Source organism: Erpetoichthys calabaricus, chromosome 5 (assembly GCF_900747795.2).
Source record: "Erpetoichthys calabaricus chromosome 5, fErpCal1.3, whole genome shotgun sequence".
Lineage (NCBI taxonomy): Eukaryota > Metazoa > Chordata > Cladistia > Polypteriformes > Polypteridae > Erpetoichthys > Erpetoichthys calabaricus.
This window is the reverse complement of record NC_041398.2, coordinates 175,927,842-175,955,492: the sequence shown is the minus strand read 5'-3', so window position 1 is coordinate 175,955,492 and position 27,651 is coordinate 175,927,842. Positions and strand designations below refer to the sequence as shown.

At 40.2% G+C, this 27,651-nt stretch overlaps 1 protein-coding gene across 1 annotated transcript in view; it reads right to left on the bottom strand.

Moving 5' to 3' along the window:
* Positions 1-2,617: 2,617 nt before the first annotated feature.
* Positions 2,618-27,651, bottom strand: part of LOC114652066 (zeta-sarcoglycan) — a 595,628-nt gene continuing 570,594 nt past the window's right edge. Inside the window, exons 6-7 of the mRNA XM_028802246.2 lie at positions 18,172-18,295; positions 2,618-3,294 (exon numbers count right to left, since the gene is read on the bottom strand). Coding sequence (XP_028658079.2) covers positions 3,100-3,294; positions 18,172-18,295 — 319 coding nt within the window. The 3' untranslated portion in view covers positions 2,618-3,099. The remainder of the gene's footprint in view (positions 3,295-18,171; positions 18,296-27,651) is intronic.

Below are 27,651 nucleotides of genomic sequence, written 5' to 3'. Positions count from 1 at the left end.
GAAACTACTGATACACAGAATGCAAGAATGACTATGAGAAAATATCAGCTAGCTTATATACAGAACTTTCACATGTCTTATCATCCGTTGTTGGGATACTCCTAAGTGCACAATAATTTCATTAACATCTGGGTACATTTTGTAACTGGTTACATAGTAATAGTGTCCATCTTTGTGCACTCCAGGGTGCTATTGCTGTTGCCTATTGGTGATTATAACACTCCTCTAAAATCTGAACCTTAGTATTATGCACTCTTTTACATAAGAATACATCTAATAAAATAATTTTTTTAATGAAATGTAACGAAAACAAACAGATGTTTCTGACCTTTAAAATTGTTTGCTTTCACTAAAGATACAAATTGGAGAGAATTTAAGCCTCAGGATACTGTTTGAGAATGGTTTTTAGCTTAATTACACATTAAGTAAAATACTGTTAAAAAGCAGCAACCTATTGTAAGCCAATATTGGAATTATTTTGGAGAATATAATGAAGAAATTTATAATTTAAATGTTTTTTTTTCAAGCAGAACCTAACATCTTGCAAGTTTTAGAGGAACTGTAATGAGTGTTTTTCCGTAAATGTAATTGCTTCAGAAAGGTGGCAGTGAACTTTTACATCTTCTGTTTTAAGGATAGTTAAAGAACATTTTGCTAGAATCGTGAAAATATTTGAATTTTTGTTTTATTTGAAAGGAGATTATTTTGGTACTTGTTCATAATGTTACATATAATATTATTTAATATTAGTAATAAAAGTACTTAATGCCATAGTTACTGGAGGAAAATGTAATTTTTACATTTGGTGCCCAGTATTCCTAAATAACCTCTTTTCTTGTACTGAATTTTTATTCCCTTAATTTACTTAACACTAGTGGTAACTGTAACACTGCACATCATGATGAAGAAGAAGAAACGGGTTATGTAATCTCTCCCGTAAACACGACTTGCATTGCTCTTTTCACACAGTATAACTGTTCCACTCTTGCAATTTTTGCTATTATCACATATACAAATAATACTAACTACTGTGGAATTTAGAAAAAAAATAAATTACATGATATTGTACAAAACTCAGTCTTTGGTCTGTTAATAAACAGCAGAAAGAACTGAAAAAGCTTAAATGATACAAAATCGTGTTTAGCACATTGTGTGTAATACCAATTTAACTGCCTGACTTGTCTGTTTTCTGTTTAAAATGTTTTGTCTTCAGTTCATATAATATATATCATTTGAAAAGTAAATACTAAATTTAGTTTATTGATGTATTTGTCTTATGAGGTTAATATTATAATAAACAACATTCAAACTTTTAAAAAAGGATAATGTATGATACACAATTATAAAGCTTCAAAACAAATTATTTATTCACACACATACAAATATATATATATATATATATATATATATATATATATATATATATATACACACACACACAGAGTGTGCATATACGTATTTAATGTATCTATGTTTTGATCTATATATATTAACATTAAAATGTTCAATACTGTTAATAAGCATAGAATTCAAATTACTTAAGTATGGAGAATTTTATTTCCACTTTTACTAAAAGTATTTTTAAAACATTTATTAATTTTCTAAACTGCTATTGCATAAAATATTAACAGTTTAAATATAAATTTTTGTACATAAGCTCTTGTTACTACACATAAAACTGCTTGAATATATAAATATCGGTACATATTTATAAACAGTTTATGGTCACAGGATCATTATTCTTTAAGCATAAAAGATCAATTTGTAAATAAATTAACAATTTGTGAAAAAATACATAAGTATATTGAATAGATTTAAATATTCTCACTAATAATGATTTACCAATAATACCATTATGTTTCATATCATACCTTACCCACAGGAACTCCCATAACACAATATTATATACTCTTTCACTTGTGTGATGTCTTAAATTAATAAACATGAGACCAGTCATGAAATTAATGAGACAAGTTTGTTAAAACCTGCTTTGATAAAACTGTCTCCATAATTGCTTAGCAGATTGTCATTTGATTGTTCTTGGATGTAACAAGACTTGTTGCCACTTGCGTCATTATTTGTATTCTGAGTAATGGCGAAATAACTAACAGTATGTTTTTTGAAACTCATCACAAATGAAACAAAACAATACGAAGCAGTGTCATACTATACGTAGTTCAATGGAAACATACAAAAAAATGAAAAAGTAGATGAAGTTAAGTTTTTATTCCAGGCTCAAGTTTTTTCATTGACAAAAAGCAATGACAATGCACTCTTTCATTGTACCTTATCTCGAACAGAGTTTTGGCCCCCAATCACTTTGCAGTCTTCCATAGCCTCTCTACTTATCAGATCTGTCACCATGTAACTGTTTTCCCTAAATTGAAGAATGAACGGAGATCCAATGTAAAATTTCCAAGAATGCTTTCAGTGATGGAGAAGCTGATGGTGGTAGGGTATTTCTTCAGAAGGGAGCTTACTCAGCTTCTTAGTTATATTTAATATCAGTCTCATTAACTTCCTGACAGACCCTGTATATACAGTATATATAATATATATATATATATATATATATATATATATATATATATATATATATATATATATATTATATATACTGTTTATATGTCAATATAGATATAACTTCCACACACATACATACTTGAAAAAACTACACAACCCATACTTTGTGCTTTTAAATATAAGACAGACACACATACATTATTAAAACTCTAAAAGAGTCATTTGGGATTGAAATTCCTTAGATGTGTCATGTCCAGGTCTTGTTTATGTAGTAGACAATGTGCTTTACTTACTGTAGCAAAGGCACCTGTGTTTATATGTAGATTTCAAAAAATATTTTAGAACCCAGACTTATTTTTTTCTTTAAATGTGAACTGCTTTTCTCCAATGTCTGTTAGGCAGAAGTTAAGTTTAAACTCAAAGATTTAAAAAAAAAAAAAAAAAGGCATCATTTTACTTCTGCACAGTCTGGAAGAAGTGGCATTGGAAGCCTTTTGCAATTCCTGATTTTCAGTTTGGGGAGACAATTGTAAGAAGTACCAAAGGCTATTCTGGTGTATAAAAATTAATCCGCTTTCAGCTCCATAAACATACATTGCTAGTAGATTGACAAGTGGATCCCATTCCAGCCGGTGAAAGATACAGTTTTCCATTTGGGCAAACACACAGCTCATAGACAGTCTGTTTTGGTCCCATTGAACCAGGTGAGGAAGTGGCAAATGAACCATGTGGAAGATTTCCTAAACGGATTGTATTCGCATTTAAAAATATCTGAAAAACAGAAAACAATGTTAATAAACAATATTTTTTTAAAAAAAGAACAACACACCCTACATCAGTTTTTATTTTTATAAAGATACTGTAAGTAGAATATTGCATGTGTAAATGCATAGTATGTTACATATTATGTAGACATTTTATTTGAATAATCTTTAGAACATCTAGGTGCTGCCCAAACAATGCTTCAAGCCCATGTACCCACGAAGTCCGCCCCGAATGTAAGAGGTACTATACAGTAAGTAACCAAAAAAGTAAAAGTATGAAATGAGTAGAATTGGAGTTGCATAGAGGGTAACCTGTAACACAGCTGCTGCCACTCCTCTTTGTGTAAAACACTTTTTCACTTTTCCTACTTTTGCATCAGTTTGGATTTTTGGATCACGTGTGAGTTACTCCAGCTTATAATGAAGAACAACACCAGCAACATGTATTTCTACAGCATATTTTTTAAATACAATATGTGGCTCAATGAGCTTTACAAGATGTCAAAGAAATAGTTACAAGAAAAGAAAAAAATACAAAATGATAATGATATAATATCTTACAGTAGTGCATCTTACAGTATTATATCACATTTCTTCTAGATCAAATACTCCAGGAGCATCATTTTGTATTTCCTCTGGAGACTCTTTGGGTTGCTATCCAGCGCTCACCTGTGCTCTACCTTTCAGATGCAGTGTTCTGCCACTTTGTCATAGTTTCTATTTCCTGATTAAGGACTGGCTTTCTACTATGCTGCAATCCTATAGTAATGAACTTCACTATGATAAATGCTCCATCTTCAGCAAGTGGAATAATCATAATATTCTTTAAAAGTTGCGTTTTGTCAAGATTTTTTCATAGTTGATCATGATGTCACCAGGCTGTGCTTGGAGCTCATCAGCACTCTGGACTAGGGCAAATGAGGACACATAACAACAGTTGATAGTGCAAATGTACAATGTGCATTTATTAAAAATAAAGGTAAACAATGTTCAAAGTGCTGAGCAAATTAATATCAATAAATAACCCATTAAAACTGCGTTCACATGAAAGGGATAAAAGCCAAATAAATACTTTAAAAACCAAAACAGTGGAGAGGTAAAACCTTGTTTTATTCTTTCTCAGCACTTCCTGCTCTCATCAGGACTTTAGGAGTCCTCATCTAAGCAGCCCATCACATCCATTGGTCCACCACAGACTCTCAGACTGTGGCTGCTTCCAGCTTCCAGGCCATCTTTGCCTTCAACAGATGCCAGTGCGCTATGCTTATCCCATGGTGCAGCTCACTGCATCCCGATGCAACAAATGGATCTGAGCAGCACCACCACAACTGCAGTCCCCAGTGTGTCCTGCCATTCTACCAGATGCCACTATGTGTTCCAACTCCGTTCCCTAAATGACTGTACTGGTCTCCCTGTATCTCACCCACTTCACAGCTCACAGGATAAGATCACAGCATTTTCTGAGTCTCTGCAGCAGTTGGTCTGGCTCCTGAAAACATACTCAGCTCTTTTTTATACTTGTGGCTGCAGATCACTGAACAGTCTGCAGAGCCCCAATGAAAGGTGGCTGAACCAATCAGTCTTCCTCACATGAATGCCTAATCAGACCCATTAAGCCTCCATGGCTGCTCGTTGCTCCTACCAACACCAACAATGTCGTGGATGCACAGATTTAAAAACTGCATTAATCTGCCATGGGTCCCATACATATTTCATCTCATCAACTTTGTACTTCGGTCTCATGATGTCGTTAACACCCAATTAATGATAACTATTGGCCAGATGAAAAAATGGCTTGTCAAAAGACCCCTCCTCCCCCAAAAAAGAGAGATGAAGACTAAATGTCAAAAAATGCACTAAAAAGAGTATTCAAAAATTTAGCAATGGTCAGAAGGTTACAGAGACAAGACTAGGTATTGTTAAAACCAAAATGAGTCTGAAATTTCAGGGTCAAAATATGGGCACCTTTCAATGCACACCATTATCTTAAATAGTCTTTGTGTCCTGACATCACAGTCATGCTGACATCAGATCTTGTCCTTTATACTTGTAATATATAATTTATTTTATACGTGTAATTTGGTCTGCTGTGAGGTTTTTTAGTTATCAGGATTCTGTTTTTGAGATTTCAATTTTAATTCAATCTGTTTAGAAAAAGTTTAATTTTTGGCCTGTTGTTGTTCAGTGTTTTTTTTTGGATGTGTCACATGATGGCATGCATCATGACAGGGGCAGGTCTAGGCTCGTGGTGGCCCTGGGCAGAGAAAAAATCTGTGGTTTCTTCGCCCGCCAATGTCAATATGGTATCTTATGTACGGTATCTTATTAACTTGTAAGACGACTTGCCCACTTGCACTAGCTTCACTTCTATATGCGTGTGTCCGTAATTTGAAAACCAAGTGGCGGCCCATGATATTCTCATTACGGCAGAACGTTATAATACTACATATAGCTATATAGCTTACTGCTCCTACTCTAGCGACATTAGTAAATACAGCATACTAATTAACAAGAAACACAATGTTTTTCGGCCACATTGCTGTCAGCTGTGTCGTTATTTTCTCTTTCTGTTTTATATTCAATATATATTGGTTTGGCGGCCCTGTGCAGGTGCACAGTTTGCACATGCCTAAGGCCGCCCCTGATCATGTGGATGGAAGTGATACAGAAGTGATGATAAAAATATGGCTAAGATATACAGTACAACCTATCCATTGCTGAATAAACAAAGTCTTAAACAATCTCTAGCATAGTTAGTTTAAAAGCAAAGTAGGGTATTGTGTCAGGTTTTTGTTTTGGTTTTGACAGTCCTTTTACCTTTGACTTTTGATTCTCATTTTGCCTTTTTAATTCCTGGTTGCCTTTTTATTTTTGTTTCTGTCATCTCCTGGGGCCTCATATATAAACAGTGCATATGCACAATTTTTTTTTTTCCTTGCACACTTTGAGATGTATAAAAACAAAGCTTGGCGTAAAGCCACGCACATTTTCATGGTAGCCCCCTACCTTGCGTACACAGTTTCTGCTCAGATTTGCAAACTGGCGGCATCCAGCATCTAAGTAGCGCTATTGTTTCTGTGTCATTTACCTTTCTTTTTCATATTCGCATCAATGATGCGGGATTTAATAAATACACCAAAATTAATTGCATATCGTTTACAAATTTATTTCATTTGATTATAATCATTCTGTAACAATATAATGGTGCATGGAATGACCAAACTATTCCAACAACCATAGCTGCTTTAGCATTGTTAGACGACATTGCAAATGGAAGAATTAGAAGAGATTGCATATTTACAGATGATGATGATGACTGTCTTCTAAGTTGATTTTGATTTCCAAGAGCTATCCTCTTGGAGCTACAGTATGTGCTTAACTGGTGTCAGCTTTAAAAAGGCAGAGTTTGAGAAATTGAAGAGCTCAGTTCCAAAATCAGCTAAGTACAAAAGATAAATTTTGGAGATAAATAGGAAAATCTGGGTCCGTAAGCAGATTTTGAAACTAAATCCCTAAAACTATAGCACTACACTGTTGCAATTAGCAGGTTTTGAAGCTCAAACATATTTTCGGCGCATGACCAACTGCATGAAAAGTCACAATCACGTGTTCACTAAATTTTACCAAAAGGTATAATTAGCAGATTTTGGAACTCACATCTTCAATTGTGCTGTACCTGCTCCTTTGCAAGTTCTTTCCACTCTCAGGCGCTTTTCAATGTGAACTTGCTGACCGATCGGGTATTTCATAAACAGCACCGTGTCAGCTGTATGGGATGGTATTATCCGCTTGTCATCAACATATACTGTATAAGATTTCCTTACACTGTGTTTGAACAGCAAAACATCAAAGCACAATTCGCTGCAACGTCCTTTTTTCCAAATGTAATCGGAGCAGTCTTGCTATTGCAACGGCGCTGAACAAGTTACACCAGCCAGGGACAAATCACCAAAAGAATGAGTTGGCATTAAATCATATATAGCTGGAGAACTTATGAAAATGGCAGCTCCACACAGTTGCAGGTGCTTTTTCCAACAAGTGCAGCAAAAGGCAAGCAGTTCTTTTAAATATAGCTAGTCACCTCAAATAGCCATGTAAAGAGCAGAGAATTGATCCATTGTGGCGCTCTGTGCCGTAGCTACACTATAAAGGCACCTTCAGAGAATTAATTTGCTTATGTAAATACAATGCATTTCCACTCTATTAATTTGCTGCTCTATAGTCCACAGAAAGTTTCTCACGGCTTGCGGCCTGAAGAGATATGCTATGATGAACCCTGACCCTGACCTACCAAATAATCAGCCAAATTGGAAAGCATTACAACTTTGTTTGAATGTAATTAGCAAAATGTAAAAACAGGTAATCAGATGAAGAATTTATTTTTTAACTAATTAATTTAAATTGTGGTCAATATCACACAGTACAGCCCTTATATTTCTTAGTTCATTGGCCACATCTCTTACAGCATCCACTATTGCATTTTGTGACTCCAGAACAGTCCGTCAGCACACAGCCAGATGACCTCCAAGCAATTTCCTAGGTAGAGGTGTGTGAGCAGCCAGCGTCCGAAGACGTACCTGACACAGCAGCACCATCATGTCATCGGTACAAGGATCAGCTTTTGTAATATTGTCTGAAACAGAATAAACAGACAGCAGGCTGCAAATTGCCAACTGTGATATCTGACCACTTCTTTTTTATTTTGGGCACTGTGTGAACCTGAACGTTCGAGTGTTGCTGCCATGCTTTTGTTGCTTATACCACAGAGTAAGCCAACAAATTGTATGTTTTTCCTTGCCTCTACTTTGCATTTGCTGAAATTCTTCTTTTTTCATGTGCTTTTGCCATTGTCTTTTAACTGAACACTGACCGGAAGGGGCTATTTTTATTGATTTGCATATTAAAATATGCAAAATTCTGGAAGGAGTCGGGGTGAGGTGGCAGGCACATGCATGTGTGTTACTTTTCATGCTAACCAGGATTTGTGGAGCTGAAGTGCATGGAAGTTGAGTTACACATGATTTTGTGCATCTGAATTATTTTGTGCTTGCGCACATTTCCGCTTTTGTTTATACACCATGTTTTAGTGTGAATTCTACACATATCGTTATACATAAGGCCCCTGGTCTTTTTTTGTTTCTATTTTCGCAGAAAAATCCCCAGACACTTACTATACACATTTCTTTAAGAACAGTAAGTTTAATATGTATAACAGATGAATTGAAGAAAGAAATTAGTAAGGGAAAGATCAAGCATCACGTGTCAAGAACAAGTATATTTTGTAAACAGCCAGCATGGCTTCAGTTGGGGAAAGATCAACTTTCACAAATAAGTTGGAACTAACTGTTACCTGACTTTACCTAAGATATTCCATGAGGCAATGGGCCTCAGCTATACAGCCATCAGTTAATCGGATATATCAGAAGTACTATATAACAAAGTAATTTTATGTATACAATATATACATTTATCAAAGGCTAATATTAGCAGGAGTTATTGTGTAGTCCAAGGTAGTGCACCTAGGACTTCAAACCCCCAGGTTTTGGGTTCAAATCTCACTACTGACACTGTGTGACCATGAGCACGTCACTTTACTGTTCTGTACTCCAATTGGAAACACTAAAGAAATGTAACCAAAAACATGCTATATACTGTACATGAGTAAAACATTCACTGCATTATTAATAATGTTAATGATAATTTCTTTATATTTATATATAGCACTTTTCTCACATAGTGAGTGATGAGCCACTTCAACCACCACTAATGTGCAGCATCCACCTGTATGATGAAACGGCAGTCATTTTGCATCACTACACATTAGATGTTAGGTGGTGAAGGGATTAAAGATAATTAAGTCCTTAGAAACAGGGGATAATTGGGGGCCAAAATGACTAGACTTTGGTGGACAATTTAGCCAAGACATTGGGATACAACCCACTCTTTACAAAGGATGCCCAGGGATTTTTTATGACTACGGAGAGTCAGGACCTTGATTTTACGTCTCATCTAAAGGACAGCACCATTTATACAACACAGTGTCCCTGTCATCACACTGAGGCTTTGGGATCCACAAAAGACCACAGGGTAAGCGCACCCTTTTGGCCTCACCAAAACATCTTTCATTAGATCAATTTCTGTTTTTCCTATTGACTTGGCTTTTGTTGATGGTCACTGCAAAACAAAATTTTACAGGAAAGTGTATTCTTTTGAATTGAAACAGGTAATCAGTAGGGATATTGTGAAATTTCAGTATATATTATTATTGTTAGATGCTCACTCAATAATTTTTTTATGTTTTTCATCAATTATATGTTCAAGTTTGAAATTTTTTTGCCACAGTCGTAGGCAGACAACAAAGTGCTAACAGTGAATTATGTTTTACTTAAACTTACTACAAACAGCAATGATATTTACAGGCTGCACATTTAGGCTGCCCATGAAATATTTATCTAGTGTGTCACGCACGCGCGCTTAGGGGGCCGCGGAAAGACCCGATGAACAGCGTACAGCCGGCCAGGGGTAGGAGACGGAGTACTAACCTTTTCTTCTTTTATTCCCGCAGAAAACCTGATGCAACAACCCCGTAAAACAAGCTCAAGATGCCATTTCAATCCACCCGTAACCACTTCCGTGTTTCCGTCCCTTCCTCTGGCACATGATGATGACGTCATTACCCACAACGCTCCTCGGTTCCTCCCAGCATTCCAGTCACCAGTTTCCGGTCCCCCCTTATTTAAGTTCCCCTCTGCGAAGGGATGATTGTCTTTGGTTGAACGCATGAATATAATAGTGAATATTTCTGTTGCAGTTTTACAGTATACGGGGCCGGAAACTCCAAACCTTTATACGAGTCTTGTGCTTCTTCACATCTGGCGTAGTCGGCAGGATAGAAAAGTCCGAAATATGACCGAAGGACAGGACCTGAATACCGTGCTTACCAACCTAGCGACCCAGCTGCACACCCTGCAGCAGAAACAAGCCGCCACCGAGCAGGAACTGGCGGAAACGCAAACTCGGCTCACCGCAGCCGAAGCAGCTAGACCGGAGCCTGCGCGGCCTCCTCCTCCTCCTATTGTGTCTCTAACAGATGCCGATGACATAGAGGCATACCTTTCCACGTTCGAGAGGACTGCCTCTCGCAACCAGTGGCCGCGCGCGGAATGGGCGTCCATACTGGCGCCGTATTTGAAGGGGATCGCGCAGAAGGCCTATCATGACCTACCCGTTGAGGAAGCCGCCCAGTATGACCTCCTAAAAGCTGAAATATTAAGCCGATACGGCATCACGTCGGACCAGCAGGCGAGTGAGTGGAGGCAATGGAGGTATGATCCCGATCGCCCCGGCCGTGCCCAGGGCTTTGAGTTCTGGAGCAAGATGGGACGCTGGCTATGGCCAGACGTCAATCAAGGCCGACATATAGTTGAGCAAGTAGCCTGTGAGGGCTTCATTAATGGCATGCCAGAATATCTCGCCCAGCAGGTCCGACGACACCCGTTTACGGACATGAAAAGTCTCCTGGATGTCTTGGAGCGTCAACTGGCGGTGAACCGAGGCGGGGCGGCTGAGAGGTCTGCTCGTGGTACCCGACAGGGACGCGTCGCCAACCCTGAGCCCTTCCGACGCAGTGGGGAACCTCCGGGTAAGCTCAAAGAAAGAACCCCGGCTTTGCCGTGCTGTTTCAAGTGTGGTGAAGTCGGGCATACCCTACCTGCCTGTCCGCAAAATGTGGAGCCGATGGATTGCACCTGGGTTAAAGGAGAAAGGTACTGTGCTCTGTCTAATCCCTTGGCTGTTCCTAACACGGGAGTGGTATTGGTTAATGGACACTCGGTGGTGGCACTGTTCGATTCCGGGAGTAACATTACCATTGTTGCTCGCCGTTTTGTTTTACCGCAACAGTGGATGACCCGGTGGGTGAAAGTTACGTGTGTGCATGGCAAGACTAAGTCGTATAGGTCCGCCAAATGCTATATAACCTGGAAGGGCGAACCAAGACGGCTCCAAGTTGCCGTGCTCCCCGATCCCCCCTTTCCAGTTATATTAGGACAAGACTGGTCTAATAGCAATTGCGGTAAGACCGTCGTCACTCCCGCCGCCGGATTGGGTCTTATTATGGACGGGCAGGCTGCCGTCCCTGCGGCTCTCACGCCGTGCTCTACGGCAACCATTGATAACGGAAGTTCCAGGGGGGGAAATATTTTGGTGACGGACCCTGAACAGGAAGTTCAAGCACAGCGGGTCAGCGCCAGTCCCCTGGATCCATTATGCCGGGTGGATAGTCAGTTTAAATCCACCCCAGCCGCATTCAAACGAGAGCAATGGAATGATGACTCTCTAAAGGTGGCCCGAAATAATATTGTGTCAGTTAACGGCGACACGCCGCGTGGTCCCATACCTTCAGGGCCCTACTTTGTCTTGGAAAATGATCTGTTGTATCGAGTGGCGGATCATGAAGGCGAGGTACGGAAGCTGTTGCTAGTGCCACGAACCTACCGGCGGGAGGTTTGTGAGCTAGCACACGCCCACCTCCTTGGCGGCCATCTCGGCGCCGAGAAAACACTGGAGAGAATTAAGCTCCGGTTTTATTGGCCCGGAATCAATGCGGAGGTCCGCCGTTTCTGTCAGTCTTGCCCCGAGTGTCAGTTACGGCAGATTCCCCGAAGGGACCGTGCTCCACTCATTCCGATTCCCCTTATCGATGTCCCGTTTGAAAGGATCGGAGTCGATCTTGTTGGCCCCCTGCTGCCTTCAAGCCGTGGCTTTAAATATATATTAGTCATGGTAGATTACGCAACCCGATACCCGGAGGCGGTTCCGTTGCGCTCTGCTACTACAAAAAATGTCGCACAGGAACTAGTTCTCCTATTTTTCCGAGTAGGTATACCCAAAGAAGTCCTAACGGACCAGGGTACACCATTCACTTCGGATACGTTCAGGGAGGTTGCTAAGATACTCCGTATTAAGCATCTAAAAACGTCTGTGTATCACCCTCAGACGGATGGGTTAGTGGAACGTTTTAACCAAACCCTGAAACAGATGCTCCGCAAGGTAGCCGACGCGGACGGTAGGGACTGGGACCAGCTGTTACCCCTGGTTCTGTTTGCTTACCGGGAGGTGCCACAAGCCTCCACAGGGTTTTCCCCTTTTGAATTATTGTATGGCCGCCAACCCCGGGGTATATTGGATTTGCTCAAAGAAGGTTGGGAAGGAGAGGCACTTCCCTCACCCAATATTTTGGAGTACGTAGTGCAAATGCGCGAACGATTAGCGAAAGTTCGGCCACTACTAAAAGAAAACGTGTCACAGGCTCAGGCAGCGCAGGCGCGTCTGTATAATCGAAACACCACCCTCCGGGAATTCCAGCCGGGAGATCGTGTAATGGTGCTCGTGCCCACCTCTCATTCTAAATTATTGGCTCATTGGCTAGGCCCGTACGAGGTGAAAGAGAGAAAAGGGCTCGTTGACTATCTGGTGAAACAACCAAATCGTCGGCCGAGCGAGAGGGTATATCATGTCAACTTGTTGAAACCCTGGAGAGACAGGGAGGACAATTCCCCCCCAGGGAACGCCCTCTCCCTTTTCTCGCAAAAGGTAGACCTTAACCTCGGACCCAATTTGACTGCCCCCCAAAGACGGGAACTGGAATCAGTCGTCCTGTCCATTCCGGAGGTGGTCAGTGAGGCGCCAGGATGCACCTCGCTGATTGAACACGACATCGTGACTGACCCGGGAAAGGTAGTGCGGGAACGCCCCTATAGACTCCCGGAAGCAAAACGAGCTGAGGTGGAACTGGAGATTAAAAAAATGCTCGCATTGGATGTGATTGAAGAAAGCCACAGCCCTTGGTCCAGTCCCATCGTCCTCGTTTCTAAGCCCGATGGCTCTTGGAGGTTCTGTAATGACTTTAGACGTCTGAACCAGGTCTCCAAGTTTGATGCCTACCCAATGCCTCGCGTAGATGAGCTCCTCGAGCGCCTGGGTACGGCTCAATATTTGACTACTCTTGACATGACAAAAGGATACTGGCAGATTCCCTTAACGGCATCCGCCAAAGAGAAAACAGCCTTTAGTACCCCTAGTGGGCATTGGCAGTATAAGGTTCTCCCATTTGGGCTGCATGGTGCGCCAGCGACCTTCCAACGTCTGGTGGACAGACTGCTAAGAGTCCATCAGCCTTATTGTGCTGCCTACCTGGATGACATTGTCATCTATTCCGGCACCTGGGAGGACCATATCCTGCAGGTTTACGCCGTCCTCTTAACGCTAGCGAAGGCCGGACTCCACATTAATCCGCGTAAATGTTATTTCGGGTTGACTGAGGCCAAATATTTGGGCTACCTGGTGGGCGGGGGACTGGTGAAACCACAATGTTCCAAAATTAAGACCATCCTTGAATGGCCCCGTCCGACAGTCAAGAAGCAGGTGCAAGCTTTCTTGGGGTTAGCGAGCTACTACCGCCGGTTTGTACCTCGTTTCTCCGAGAGGGCCGCACCCTTGATTAATTTGACAAAGAAGAGGGCCCCTTTGCATGTGGTATGGGATCCCCTTACTGACCGAGCCTTTAGTGACCTAAAGTTGGCCCTAACCTCGGCACCAATATTGCGAACTCCTGATTTTTCTCTTCCCTTTGTCCTCCAGACCGATGCTTCGGACACAGGTCTTGGCGCCATGCTGAGCCAAAGCGTCGACGGTGTCGAACACCCTATTGTGTACCTGAGCCGGAAACTGCTGGACCGGGAGACGAGATACGCTGCGGTGGAGCGGGAAGCCCTCGCGATCAAGTGGGCGGTGACGCACCTGAGGTATTACCTGTTGGGCCGGGAGTTCACCCTTGTGACGGACCATGCCGCCCTCCAATGGATGGCTGTTCACCGGGAGACGAACCCCCGGGTCACCAGGTGGTTTTTGGACCTACAGCCGTACAAGTTCACCGTCACCTATCGTCGGAGCGCCCTGCAGGCCAATGCTGATGCTCTCTCCCGGGTTCACGACCTCTCGGTTCGGGCCGCCCGACCCAGCGGGTCTGGGCTGGAGGGGGGGTCATGTCACGCACGCGCGCTTAGGGGGCCGCGGAAAGACCCGATGAACAGCGTACAGCCGGCCAGGGGTAGGAGACGGAGTACTAACCTTTTCTTCTTTTATTCCCGCAGAAAACCTGATGCAACAACCCCGTAAAACAAGCTCAAGATGCCATTTCAATCCACCCGTAACCACTTCTGTGTTTCCGTCCCTTCCTCTGGCACATGATAATGACGTCATTACCCACAACGCTCCTCAGTTCCTCCCAGCATTCCAGTCACCAGTTTCCGGTCCCCCCTTATTTAAGTTCCCCTCTGCGAAGGGATGATTGTCTTTGGTTGAATGCATGAATATAATAGTGAATATTTCTGTTGCAGTTTTACAGTATACGGGGCCGGAAACCCCAAACCTTTATACGAGTCTTGTGCTTCTTCACAAGTGCTTGAAGTAAAAGAAAAAAGCTGCCAGTACTATGGTTTGGAGGCAAGAGAGAACTGGGCAAAGAGACTTTTATTCCAACACTTGAAGGAAATGTATTTAAGCATTATTCAGTATTGGAGCTTTATTCAAACACACAGCAAACTTGAAAACTTCTTAGTTGTTTTGCTCTATTGGTGTTTCCTTCAGATTAAAAAAAAAACTTCAAGGTGACTTTTTCTGAAGTGTTCAATTGAATGAAGGCAGGAGCGGAGCCAAAAACAGTTTGCACAGGGCAGTAAAAAGTAATTGAGCTGGCTTTAAAGTCATATATGACTTTCACACTACTTAGAGTACAGGTAAACTTTTAAGCTGTTTAATAGCCACAGAGAATGAGAGTGCAGTGCAATCTCTCACAATATGTAAAGAATTTTTGAGAGTTTGTCATCCCTATTCAAAGTAAGCAAACATAAAGAATTTTGGCGAGTGGGGTTTGAGGAGTAGCTTGTGGGGGACCTGTATTTTTTCAAACTTATGCTTTCTGTCTGCCTTGTCTTAGATACAAAGACGCCACTTCCGATTCTACTTACAGTGCAGATCAGGTAGTGTCATTCCCTCCTCGCTTTTTTGGTTCTTTTTTTTTTTCTTCTAACAAAGCAACACCGATGCTCACAGATAAAGCAACTGGCACGCTTCCTGGAGCTTTATTGCATGTCTGCTAACCATTAAACTTCACATCATTCTTGAGCTTCTCCAAACTTTCTCTTTCCATTTTACAGCTGACTGTAGATGCCAAACATGATTACATCTGATTTTTCCCATCCAGGGCACCACCTCTTCTTCAGTCTTTCATCCACCCTATTAGTTAGTGCTGCTGCCAATTGCTTCTGATGCATCTTTCACTTACATAAGGTCCCTGTCAGCTCAGGACAAAGCATTTAAGTCAGCATAATATTAAAACATGTTGACAAATAAAAAATTTAGCGACAAATAAAAAAACAAGTGTGTGTGTGCCCTGCGGTGGGCTGGCACCCTGCCTGGGATTTGTTCCTGCCTTGCGCTCTGTGCTGGCTAGGATTGGCTCCAGCAGAACCCCCATGACCCTGTGTTATATATAGGATATATATATATATATATATATATATATATATATATATATATATATATATATATATATATATATATATATATATATATGTGTGTGTGTGTGTGTGTGTGTATTGTGATAGACGGCTGGCAGCTCAACCCGAACAAGACGCCCTGAGGATGGAATGATGGACACTGCCTCCTCCAAAACACGAGATGGCAGCTCCCCTGGAGTGTAGCAGGGCAGTCTGGGACTTGGAGTTCAGTTTCTCAGCCCTGTTTGGTACTGTGGGTGCCAGCAGGAGGAGCTGTGAAAGGACTGGAGGAGCCATGCCTCATCTTTAGCCCGGAAGTACTTCCGGGTTGAAGAAAACAGTTCTCCATCTGACCCAAAAGTGCTAGCAAGTCATGTGGGTGGAAGGACAGAAGCACTTCCTAGTCAAGCACTATATAAAAGACTACTGTGAGCCCAGCAAGTGAGCCAGGGTTGGGAGGAAGAGGATGGAGCCTGCGAGGAGGCGGCAGAAGAGTTGAGAAGAGACTAACGGAAAGAAGGGACTGTGAGCAGTTTGTGGCTGTTTGATGCATTATCTGGTGGTTTAAACGCAAGAAGGAAAATAAACGTGTGTGTTTTTGGACATCTGGTGTCTCTATGTCTGTGTTCGGGGGCTGAACTTCCACAATATATATATATGATCTTTGTCAGTCTTGTGTGAAGAAAACTATGGGACTGAATTTTCTGTGTCCCATTTTGTGCCTTGCTTTTAAGAATGTTAAATGTCTAGGTTTTTAAGCCAATTAAACAACACCAAAATGGACTACCAACTTCATCTCGAACTGTTGTAGTAATCATTTACAGCACAACTACCCTGCATCACATTTGAAATTTGACCACAAATGTGTCCCATTGTCTTTATCTCAGGGACATCAAAAATAGTAATAAATGTAGACAAAATGACTTAGCATGGAGTGACGACTATTAAAAAAAAGAGGCTGATGGAAAATGCAGTGGTATTCTTTCTTTTCTAATAATAGTGATGTGCAGGGAAAACCTGCATATGTACTGTATGTACTAAAGAAATACTAGGGCACTGAGATATTAAACAGATGGTAAATGAAGTGCATCTGCCACTGATTCACTGACCAAATGGGCAATTGAACTGGTGAAGGGTATGCTTAGTCAAGCAGTGAAAGAACTGTGAAAGAATCAGTGCCTAGGTTATGCCTGCAAAAAAGAAATGAAGCATTCAGGCAAGGCTAAAGGCAGCATGTTGTTCTACTGAGCTCCATCATTGCATATTGCACATTGAAAACATTTATTGCACTCTGATTTTATTTTTTGGCATAACAATGCTTTTCAGATCATTTCACTGAACCAAATCAAATGATTACCCATCATTAAGAAGCACATTAGGGAAAGAGATGGGCTATAAGTCAAAAATTAGCTGATATAGATGGTGCGTCAGAAAATCCTTGCGACCATCTGGAGCACCACAAAAACAAAAGTGGAAAGCAATTGCAGATTCTGTTGAAACTATGGAACTACACTTCTTGCAGAATTAAGTCACCCTCTGAGACTATTGATCAAAGACTGCATGCTATCCGGCTTATAATAAACAGTCCCCTGATTGCTTGCAAGAGTTTGCTTCCACCCATTGAGCATGGGCATTTGACTTTATTAACTTAACTCTAATGGGAAAAGCAACCACACTGCTGGAAATAAAGAAAAGAATAAGCCACAAAATAAAAATGTAAACAGGTAACAGAAACAGCAGCGAAAGAGCAAAAATTGCTAACTACTAGAGAAACTGCACAATGAGCAAGATGTCTTTAAAGGTACAAAATAAAATCCAAAACTTCCTAAGTTCTTAAATAATAACTGATGCTTTCAACTGTGGATAAAATGAAATGAGATTAAGTTTTCTTGGTAACTGTATACTGAATGTTACAACTAAGAAAAAAGGCAAAACATATGTGAAGCAGCCAAAAAAAATCATTCACGAAAGATAGGCAGACTTCTAGGTGGAAATCAGAATTATCATTGCAAATCAAATTACCATGTTTAAAGCAGACTTATCCTTAGAATATCATGGTTCAGTTTTATAGTTAATAGGAAACAAACCGCATATAATAGCCTTACTTAAAACAGACTTTAGAATCATATAAATTATGTCATACTGTATGTGCTAATAGAAAAATAATAAAAAAAAAATTGATGTGAGATTATGTGATTTATGTAGTGTACTTCAAAATTGTGCTCTGTAGATACACTTTCTGATTTACTAGATGTATAGAACTGTATATTTATTGATAGTGTTAACAACATTTATAGAAAAGTTGAAATTACAGACAAGCTCACCTCTCCCTCAGTAGACTGAAGCTGCATCTCTTTTCGACAGGTGGCCTTGAAATCCCCTGCGTCTGCACTAATTTCCACCCCCTTTGGAGCTTCCATTGTAAGGGTCCTTGTTGGAGATTCAAGCCTATAAAATGGCCATTGATGAATAAATGTCAGGTTATATAAAACATCTTTCTTTGTCAATCCATTTAGGCTCTCTGCTATTGATTTTGGAAAACAAATTGCTGCATGCATTTGCCAAACAATAAGCATACCACTAGGTCACCTAGAATAAAATGAAACGGGTGTATAATAGCTCAACATGAGTTAAACTTGCTTGACATAGTTCTAAATGCATTACAATGTTGTGAAATTGACTGGAATGAGAGGACTATTATACCAAAAATAAATATAATCAATATTGTTTTTATGTCCTTTATTTTTTCTCTTAATCAACTCACAACATTTTTTCTTAAAAGGATGCTGTTATTTTGAATGGCATACAGTTTAACATATTATATGCATAACAGTAAATAGAAAAAGTAAACAATGATATGTAGTACCACAAAAATTATCTTTATAACTGTACAATTTTCATTTTTAAAAAGAGTCATCATTGGTTAGCTTTATGTTAATGATTATTTTGCTGTACAGAGTTAATAAATACAGTACATAAAAAAAGCATTAAGTCATGATAGAGTACAAAAACACAAAACATTTATTTCCTACTCTGATTTTCTAATTTTCACTTGTGTGCCTTGGGCTGGATGTTAAGATAGACAATGGTTCTGGAATAATTGGAATTATACTTTAATTTGCAATGTTTGAATAAATTGTCAGGCTTGCATTCAAGAGCTGCAAAGGTTTATTTCACAGATGTCTTATCCTAGAAAGAAGAATAAATAAATACTTTTTTTTTTTTTTAAGAACAAAATGTTTGAATTATCACCTGTAAAAAGGCGCTATATATGCACCCGACCTGACACAGATTGGACACAGAGGCACACGTATATAATAAATAAACTATTTATTTTCTTCACCTGTGAGGCACGCCTTCCTCGTAATCCCCACAGGCACAACACAGTCCCAAGCACAATACACCAATACAAAAGTGCTAATTCTCTGCACCACCACTCCTCCCAGGCAACCTTGTCCTCCTTCACCCGACTCTGGCCACTGAGTGTGCTCCAGGTGCTTGATTGCCGACATCCGGCTACACTTCCGGGTATGGCGAAACCAGTGCCCAGAAGGGTCCAGCAGCTCCTGCTGCAGCACCCTCTGGCGGCGCCTGCGGAACCCAACAGGGCTGCACAACACTCCAATCCCCATGAAGCCATGGGGTAGTCTGAGGCACCGCTGCAACCCAGGGAGGATGCCATCTAGCCTCCAGGGGGAGATATTGTGTTTCCCATGCTTGCTCCCCTGGAACATATGCTGCAGGGCTGTCCCGGCCGGGCATGGGCCCTGGCCATCCGTCACACACCACATCATCCCCTTTATTAATAAGGTGTACTTCTATATTTTGACAATGGTGTTAAAAATTAAAAATTGTCTCATTGATCTTGGTCAAACTGTACTGATGACAACTTACAATATACTGTAAGTACTGATTTCCTGAAGTAGTGCTCGGCTGTGACCTGCCTTTTGTTAACAGATGGACTTCTTATTTTACATAGAATTTATTTAATTACAAGCTGATTAGAAGATAACGGAAAGCTCATGTAATCCATCCAGAGTTGGTTCTTCTGTTGTGTCCAATGCTGCTAGAACAGGCTTCAGTTCCACATATGAAACGTTAGGTTAAAATCCTGTAGGCACTGTCGCAGGTGGCCAGTATTATTACCTGGCCGGGACGCCAGAAAGGACCGGAAGGTGGCAAGAATAACTTCCGGGCCACGAGGGCACAACTGCCACGGAGCAGGAGAGGACCACGGGAAAGGAGAACGAACTGTCGGACTTGTTGGGACCCGTGGCCACCGCCTGGGGGCGCTTTACACCTCGTGGGACCCGGATGTTGTTACTTCCGCCACACTCTGCAAGATGGCGGAGGGATCAGCCAGGGACGTCCGGAGTGTTTCCGGGTCAAAGGGCAGCACTTCAGCCACACCAGGAAGTGCTGCAAGAGGGACGTCATCAGCCACCTGGAGCACATCCGGGCAGGGATAAAAGGGGCCGACTCCTTACTGTCATTGAGCCAGAGTTGGGAGTGGGAGAAGGACAAAGCTCCCTGGAGGAGTAGAGGCGGCAAAGGACTGAAATAGTGGTGATTATTGCTGAGTGCATTGTGTGTTGTGGTGAGAATTGTTTATTTAATGTTTAATAAACGTGTGTGTTTTATAAAGATGTGGTCTCCGACTGGTGGTGTCCGTGCAACTATCACAGCACATAGCAATTAATGAGTAGACAGAGCACCACAGAAAGGCCTGTTGTGTTCAAAAAGGAAAACAGGACAATGTGAACAAAATAGCAAGAATAGCACATTTGTATTTTTCTCCTAATTGATTTTAAACATTTACTTTACATACCTATATATCATAGCAAAAAAATATGTAACATCTTAAAACCTGCTTAATCCAATTTAGAGTCATAAGTGACAGAACCTTTCCCAGTAGTTTAACTTAAAAAAAAAAAAAAAAAAAATCAGTAGGAAGCAATATTTTTATTTTGTGGAAGTGTTTGTTGCAGTGTTTCCCACAGAAATTTTATATAGCACATGGGCCATCCTTTGTTTTCGGGTAAAGGAAATGGGAAATGTCATTGACTTAGTTACACTTACAATTTTTTGTAGTTAATTCATACATATTTTTAAATCAATTGCTTAATAGTTGATGTTTTTACTATGTTGCATACTGCTAATCTAAGTAATTAAAAATGAAGAAAATTGAACTTAACCAATGATATTTTAACTACATTAACTTAAACAACAATAAAATTGGCACTCAACAAGGACTGTCTTATAGTAAAAGGTGGGCTGTACTATTCTTCTGCATAAGCATCTGCAGATGCAAGAAATCCAGGTCACTCAAAGGAATGTCTTCAAAATACTTCCAATGAAACTTGTGAGGCTTTTGCTGTATTTTTTAATCGGGCGTGCTAATTGATAGTATTCTTGACATAGTAAACTCGTCATTAGATACGGGGGTCTTCCCAGACTGTCTTAAGACTGCTGTAGTTAAACCCCTGCTGAAGAAAAATAATCTTAACTCCTCTGCTTTTGAAAATGTTAGACCTATTTCTAACCTGCCTTTCTTAAGTAAAATTCTAGAGAAGGCAGTCATTATGCAGCTTAATGATCACCCCAAACTATTCTTGATAAGTTTCAGTCGGGTTTCAGAACAAATCACAGTACAGAAACTGCACTCATTAAAATAGTAAATGACTTGTGGGTAAATGCAGACAGAGGCCATTTATCTGTTCTCATCCTCTTAGATCTGAGTGCTGCATTTGATACCATTGATCACAATATTCTTAGAAATCGCCTTAGTCAATGGGTGGGCCTCTCTGGCAGTGTCTTAAATTGGTTTGAATCCTACCTGGCAGGTAGAAAATTCTTTGTTAGTTGTGGTAATTATACTTCAAAGACACCTGATATTTTATATGGTGTTCCACAAGGCTCTATCTTGGGTCCGCTGCTCATTTACATGCTTCTGTTAGTTCAGATTATCTCGGGGCATAACATGAGTTACCACAGCTATGCTGATGACACGCAGCTGTATTTATCAATAGCACCTGACGACCCCGACACTCTTGATTCACTGACACAATGTCTCACTTGTGTTTACGAATGGATGAGTAGTAATTTTCTCAAACTAAATAAAGAGAAAACAGAAATTTTAGTGATTGGCAATAATGGATATAATGAAGTTATTAGAAATAAACTTGATGCATTAGGATTAAAAGTCAAGACGGAGGTAAAGAATTTAAGGGTAACTATTGACTCTGACCTGAATTTTAAATCAAATATTAATCAGATTACTAGGACAGCATTTTTTCACTTAAGATATATAGCAAAAGTTAGACCTCTTATAACATTGCAAGATGCTGAAAATTAAGTTCACGCTTTTGTTTTCCGTCAGATAGATTACTGTAACGCACTCCTCTCAGGGCTACCCAAAAAAGGTAACAAGTGCAGAATGCATCTGCTAGAATCTTATCTCTGAAACGAAAATCCGAGCACATCACCCCAGTTTTGATGTCACTACACTGGTTACCTGTGTCATTTAGAATTGACTTTAAAATACTGCTTATGGTTTACAAAGCCTTAAATAATCTCGCTCCATCTTATATTTCAGAATGTCTTATACCTTACACTCCAAATCATAACCTTAGATCTTCAAATGAGTGTCTACTTAGAATTCCAAGAGCTAAGCTTTAACACTAGAATTACCAGAGCCTACGAAAAAACTAGATCCATCCCACCTTAAATCGCTTCACACTTCTCCATCAATGTCTTTTGTCCTGTAAATGTGTTGATAAGCAGCAAGCAGCCTACTATCACATCCCCCACTGCCGCACAGTTTTCTCAGCTCAAGTCTGTTTACCTGCGTGTCAGTTGCTTGGAGTTGTATAGAGTGAGAAGTCAAGCAAAATGACACATTTTATAAATACTATATCGTTATTTGGAACACATGCATTTCATGTGTGTTCCATGTCTACAACGATCTATGTAAACACATCATTAAAACAGAAATGTTTTTCATGTTTTAGTAATAATTGACAAAATGTAGACATGAAGTTTATAATGTGCGAAGCCTGAAGTCCAAATATCAAATAAACACTTTCACAAAAGGTACAGATATAACAGAACAAGTGCACTTTTATTCAAAAATATAACTGCAGAAAAAGAACCCGCGTTAGGGTGACATGCATTTACTATTACCGCTTCTGTGGTGCAATGGTATCAGCTGTTGACTGGTAATCGAGACTTCATGGGTTCAATCCCCGACGAGTCCATTTTGAGGAGTGAGCTGCTAGTATTCTTAACTATTTTAGAATAAAAACATACATTTGATTTCAGTCTGTAACAGCCGGTTTAAATATATGATACTTGTAAAGTTTAGCTTTGTTTTTTTTTTTATTCAGTTTCATTCTCTCAGTCACGTTCACATAAGGACGCGCTATAGCTCTGCAGTCTACTTGTGACTTTACGCTGTAGGAAGTAAGTAAATAAACCAAGGTAAATAAGTAAATAACATTCGATCCGGCTCTTATATACAAAGTACAGCGACGGTAGATTCCACCTGCAACTATAGACTCTTCAGCTCGCAAGTGACTCCCCAAGCTAGTGTTTACATCTTGATAGTGTATGTGCCCTAAAAAGAAGCCTGACTGAATTCTCGTACCAATGCTTGTGAACTGAAGTGTCTGCATGCACTTTTTGTGGCATTACATGTGTATTTTTTGAGCATGCCCGTGTCGCTCAAACACAGGAAGCTCTGCAGTGTACTTGTGACTTTACGCTGTACGAAGTAAGTCACTAAATCCAAATAAATAATATTCGATCTGGCTTTTATGTATGTAACATATAAATGTTGATGTACAAGTATAACAAAACAAGTGCACTTTTATTCAAGACTATAACCAGTCTACAGCTGATACTGTTGCGCCACGGAAGCGGTCATAGTAAATGTGTGTCACCCTAACGCGGGTTCTTTTTCTGCAGTTATATTTTTGAATAAAAGCACACTTGTTCTGTTATATTTGTACCTTTTGTGAAAGTGTTTATTTGATATTTGGACTTCAGGCTTCACACATTATAAACTTCATGTCTACATTTTGTCAGTTATTACTAAAACATGAAAAACGTTTTAATAATGTGTTTACATAGATCGTTGTAGACACGGAACACACATGAAATGCATGTGTTCCAAATAACGATATAATATTTATAAAAGATGTCATTTTGCTTGACTTCTCACTCTATACAGCTCCAAGCAATTGACATGCAGGTAAACAGATTTGAGTTGAGAAAACTGTGCTTGGGGGTTAGGGATGTGATAGTAGGCTGCTTGCTGCTTATCAACACATTTACAGGACAAAAGACACAGATGGAGAAGTGTGAAGCGATTTAAGGTGGGACGGATCTACGAGTTTTTTCGTAGGCTCTGGTAATTCTAGTGTTAAAGAAGTGGTGAGGTGGCCTTCTGCTGTTATGCACCTAAATTTTGGGATAGCTTACCAATAGGAATTCACCAGGCTAATACAGTGGAGCACTTTAACACTAGAATTACCAGAGTCTACGAAAAAATTTGTAGATTCGGCCCACCTTAAAACCGTTCTCACCTCTCTTTTGTCTTCTAAATGTGCCGATTAAGACGAGCAGCAAAAAGTCGGCTATTCCATCCCCCACCATCGCAAAATGTTCACTGTTTTCCCAGCTCATGGGAGTGACTGAACTGGAGTTTTAGAGTGGAAATAATAGATCGTTATTTGGAACACACGCAGTTCATGTGTGTTCCGTTTCTACAGTAATCTGTGTAAACACATTTTTAAAACAGAAACTTTTTCATATTTTAGTAATAAATGTTACAAAATGTAGGCATAAACTATAGAATATGTGAAGCCTGATGGCCAAACATCAAATAAACACTTTCACAAAATGTTCAAGAATGTCGCAACACCTTCCGCGGCGTAACGCTTAGATTTGCTGACTGAGAGAATGGCAGCTCTGCCGCGCTGTAAAGACCCGAGTTTGATTCCCCGCTGGGGAGGAAATGTTTTTTTTTTTCTTTGTAGCCTCAAACGGACATAAAATATATAAATTGGTATGCACTGTAAATCGTTAAGTTTAAAATGTCGATCACGGTTATTTCTGTTGATTAATTCATGCTTTTTTACTTAGAGTCAGAACAGGAGCTTACAGGACATTTTAAACTTAACGATTTACAGTGCATACCAATTTATAAATTTTATGTCCGTTTGAGGAAAAAAAAAACACTTTCTCCAAAGCTGGGAATCGAACTTGCATCTCTGTAGTACAGCAAATTGCTGTGCTCCAAGTCAGCAAATCTTAGCGTTAAGCCACAGAAAGTGTTACAGCATCCTTGAACCTTTTGTGAAAGTGTTTATTTGATGTTTGGACTTCAGGCTTCACACATTGTATAGTTTATGCCTACATTTTGTAACATTTATTACTAAAATATGAAAAAGTTTGTTTTAGCAATGTGTTTACACAGATTACTGTAGAAACGGAACACACATGAAATGTGTGTATTCCAAATAACGATCTATTATTTCCATTCTAAAACTCCAGCAGTTCAGTCACTCCCAGATAATCAAACAAGGCATGAGCTGGGAAAACTTAGTGAACGTTCTGCGACGGTGGGGGATGGAATAGCCGGCTACTAGCTGCTCGTCTTAATTGGCACATTTAGAAGACAAAAGAGAGGCGAGAACGGTTTTAAGGTGGGCCGGATCTACAAGTTTTTTCGTAGACTCTGGTAATTCTAGTGTTATTACATTATAGAGTTTATGCCTATATTTTGTCATTTAATACTAGCATATGAAAAACGTTTCTGATTTAAAAATGTGTTTACACAGATTACTGTAGAAACGGAACATACATGAAATGCGTGTGTTCCAAATAACGATTTATTATTTCCACTCTAAAACTCCACTTCACTCCCAGATAATCAATCAAGGCATGAGCTGGGAGAAGTTCGTGCATGTTCTAAGTCGGTGGGAGGATGGAATATTCAGCTGTTTGCAGCTTGTCTTTATCTGCACATTTAGAAGACAAAAGACGATGGCAGAGAGGTGCAAACGAATTTAAGAAGCGATTTAAGGTGGAATGGATCTACAAGTTTTTTTGTAGGCTCTGGTAATTCTAGTGTTAAAACACTGCTGAAAACACATTACTTTAACATGGCTTTCTCATAGCTTCATCTTAGTTAAATCCTGATGCTCTGTATATTCAATTAATTATCATTATTATTCATGGTGGCTCCAAAATCCGTACTAACCCCTACTTTCTCTTCTGTTCTTTTTCCCGTTTTCTGTGGTGGCAACCTGTGCCACCACCACCTAATCAAAGCACTGTGATGTCCTTACATTGATGGATTAAAGGCCAGAAGTCCCCATGACCATCATCATCAAATTCTTTCATGAGAACCCTGAATATAAAGAGGACTGATTGAGGTCATTTATGTTAGGTAGAATGCCTAGAGGGGGCTGAGCGGTCTCGTGGCCTGGAACCCCTGCAGATTTTTTTTTCTACAGCCGTCAGGAGTTTTTTTTTTGTTTTTTCTGTCCACCCTGGCCATCAGACCTTACTTTTATTCTATGTTAATTAGTGTTCCCTAATTTTAATATTTTATGTTGTCTTTTTTCTCTTTCTTCGTCATGTAAAGCAGCTTGAGCTACATTGTTTGTATGAAAGTGTGCTATATAAATAAATGTTGTTGTTGTTGTTGCTGCTCACGTAATTCTGATTGAATGCATGGTGTGAAGTCAACCCCAACACAGACAAGCAGGAGACAGGTTTAATACCCAGCACACTGTTTATTTACAGTGCACAAATTACCAACACACAACACAATCCAGTCCCTTCTCAGCCGCTAGTCCATCCGCCTCCACTCCTCCTCAGATTTAGTCCTCTTCCTCTCAATTCTGGCCCTTGAGTGGTGGTGACTGGCTCCCTTTATAGAGCACCCAGAAAGACTCCAGGTGCCCAACAAGCTTGTTCTGGCAGAACTTCCGGGTGTGGCGGAAGTGCTGCCAAATAGGGCCCTGTAAAAGTTCATGTGCCCCCTGGCGGTGGCCATGAGCCCCAGTAGGGTTGAGCTCCCATGCACATGACCCCGCTGGAAACCAAGGGGGCTGCTCTGTGTCGGCCTGGGGGAGAAACTGTCCTGAAAAAAAGTCTCTCTCTAGGTCCTTCCATACTCTGGGCTTCCACCACAATGGATACACCAAGCTTTATTAATGCCCTGTGACAGTTCTTTTTTCTTTGCGGGCCACCAAAGCAAATTTGCTTCGACTGTCGTACCAATTTTACCGGTGCTTGTGAAAAGCTATATATGTTAATGTCAGATCCAAACACACCTGAGATAATGAACGTAGAGGGTTGTACATGGATATTCAATCCACCTTATTCATTGCACATGGATATACAATCCCCCTTATACATCCCATATGGGAGGTGCCTGGGAACGAATGACTGAGATACTGTAGGTAGACAGGTACTTAACTGTATGCTTTCTGAAACTAGTACATCTTGTCTTACTCATGAGGTACTATCTCAGCAATAACAAACTCTAGAACACTCATTCAACAATTTCTACTGATCCAGAGTCATCATTCCTCCTGAACCTAGTTAGGCTTCTCACACAGAAAAAAAATCTGCTCTCTAAATAAGTGATTTTGACTATGCTGCATGTTCACTATAAACAAGAAACTCCATTGTGCCTTTTTTGTTACTATTTTGAGCTTTGCTTTGCATGTTTGATATTCTTATAATAAATCTTTAATTTATAAAGATTCGCTGCTGCCCTTTTTGTGCAC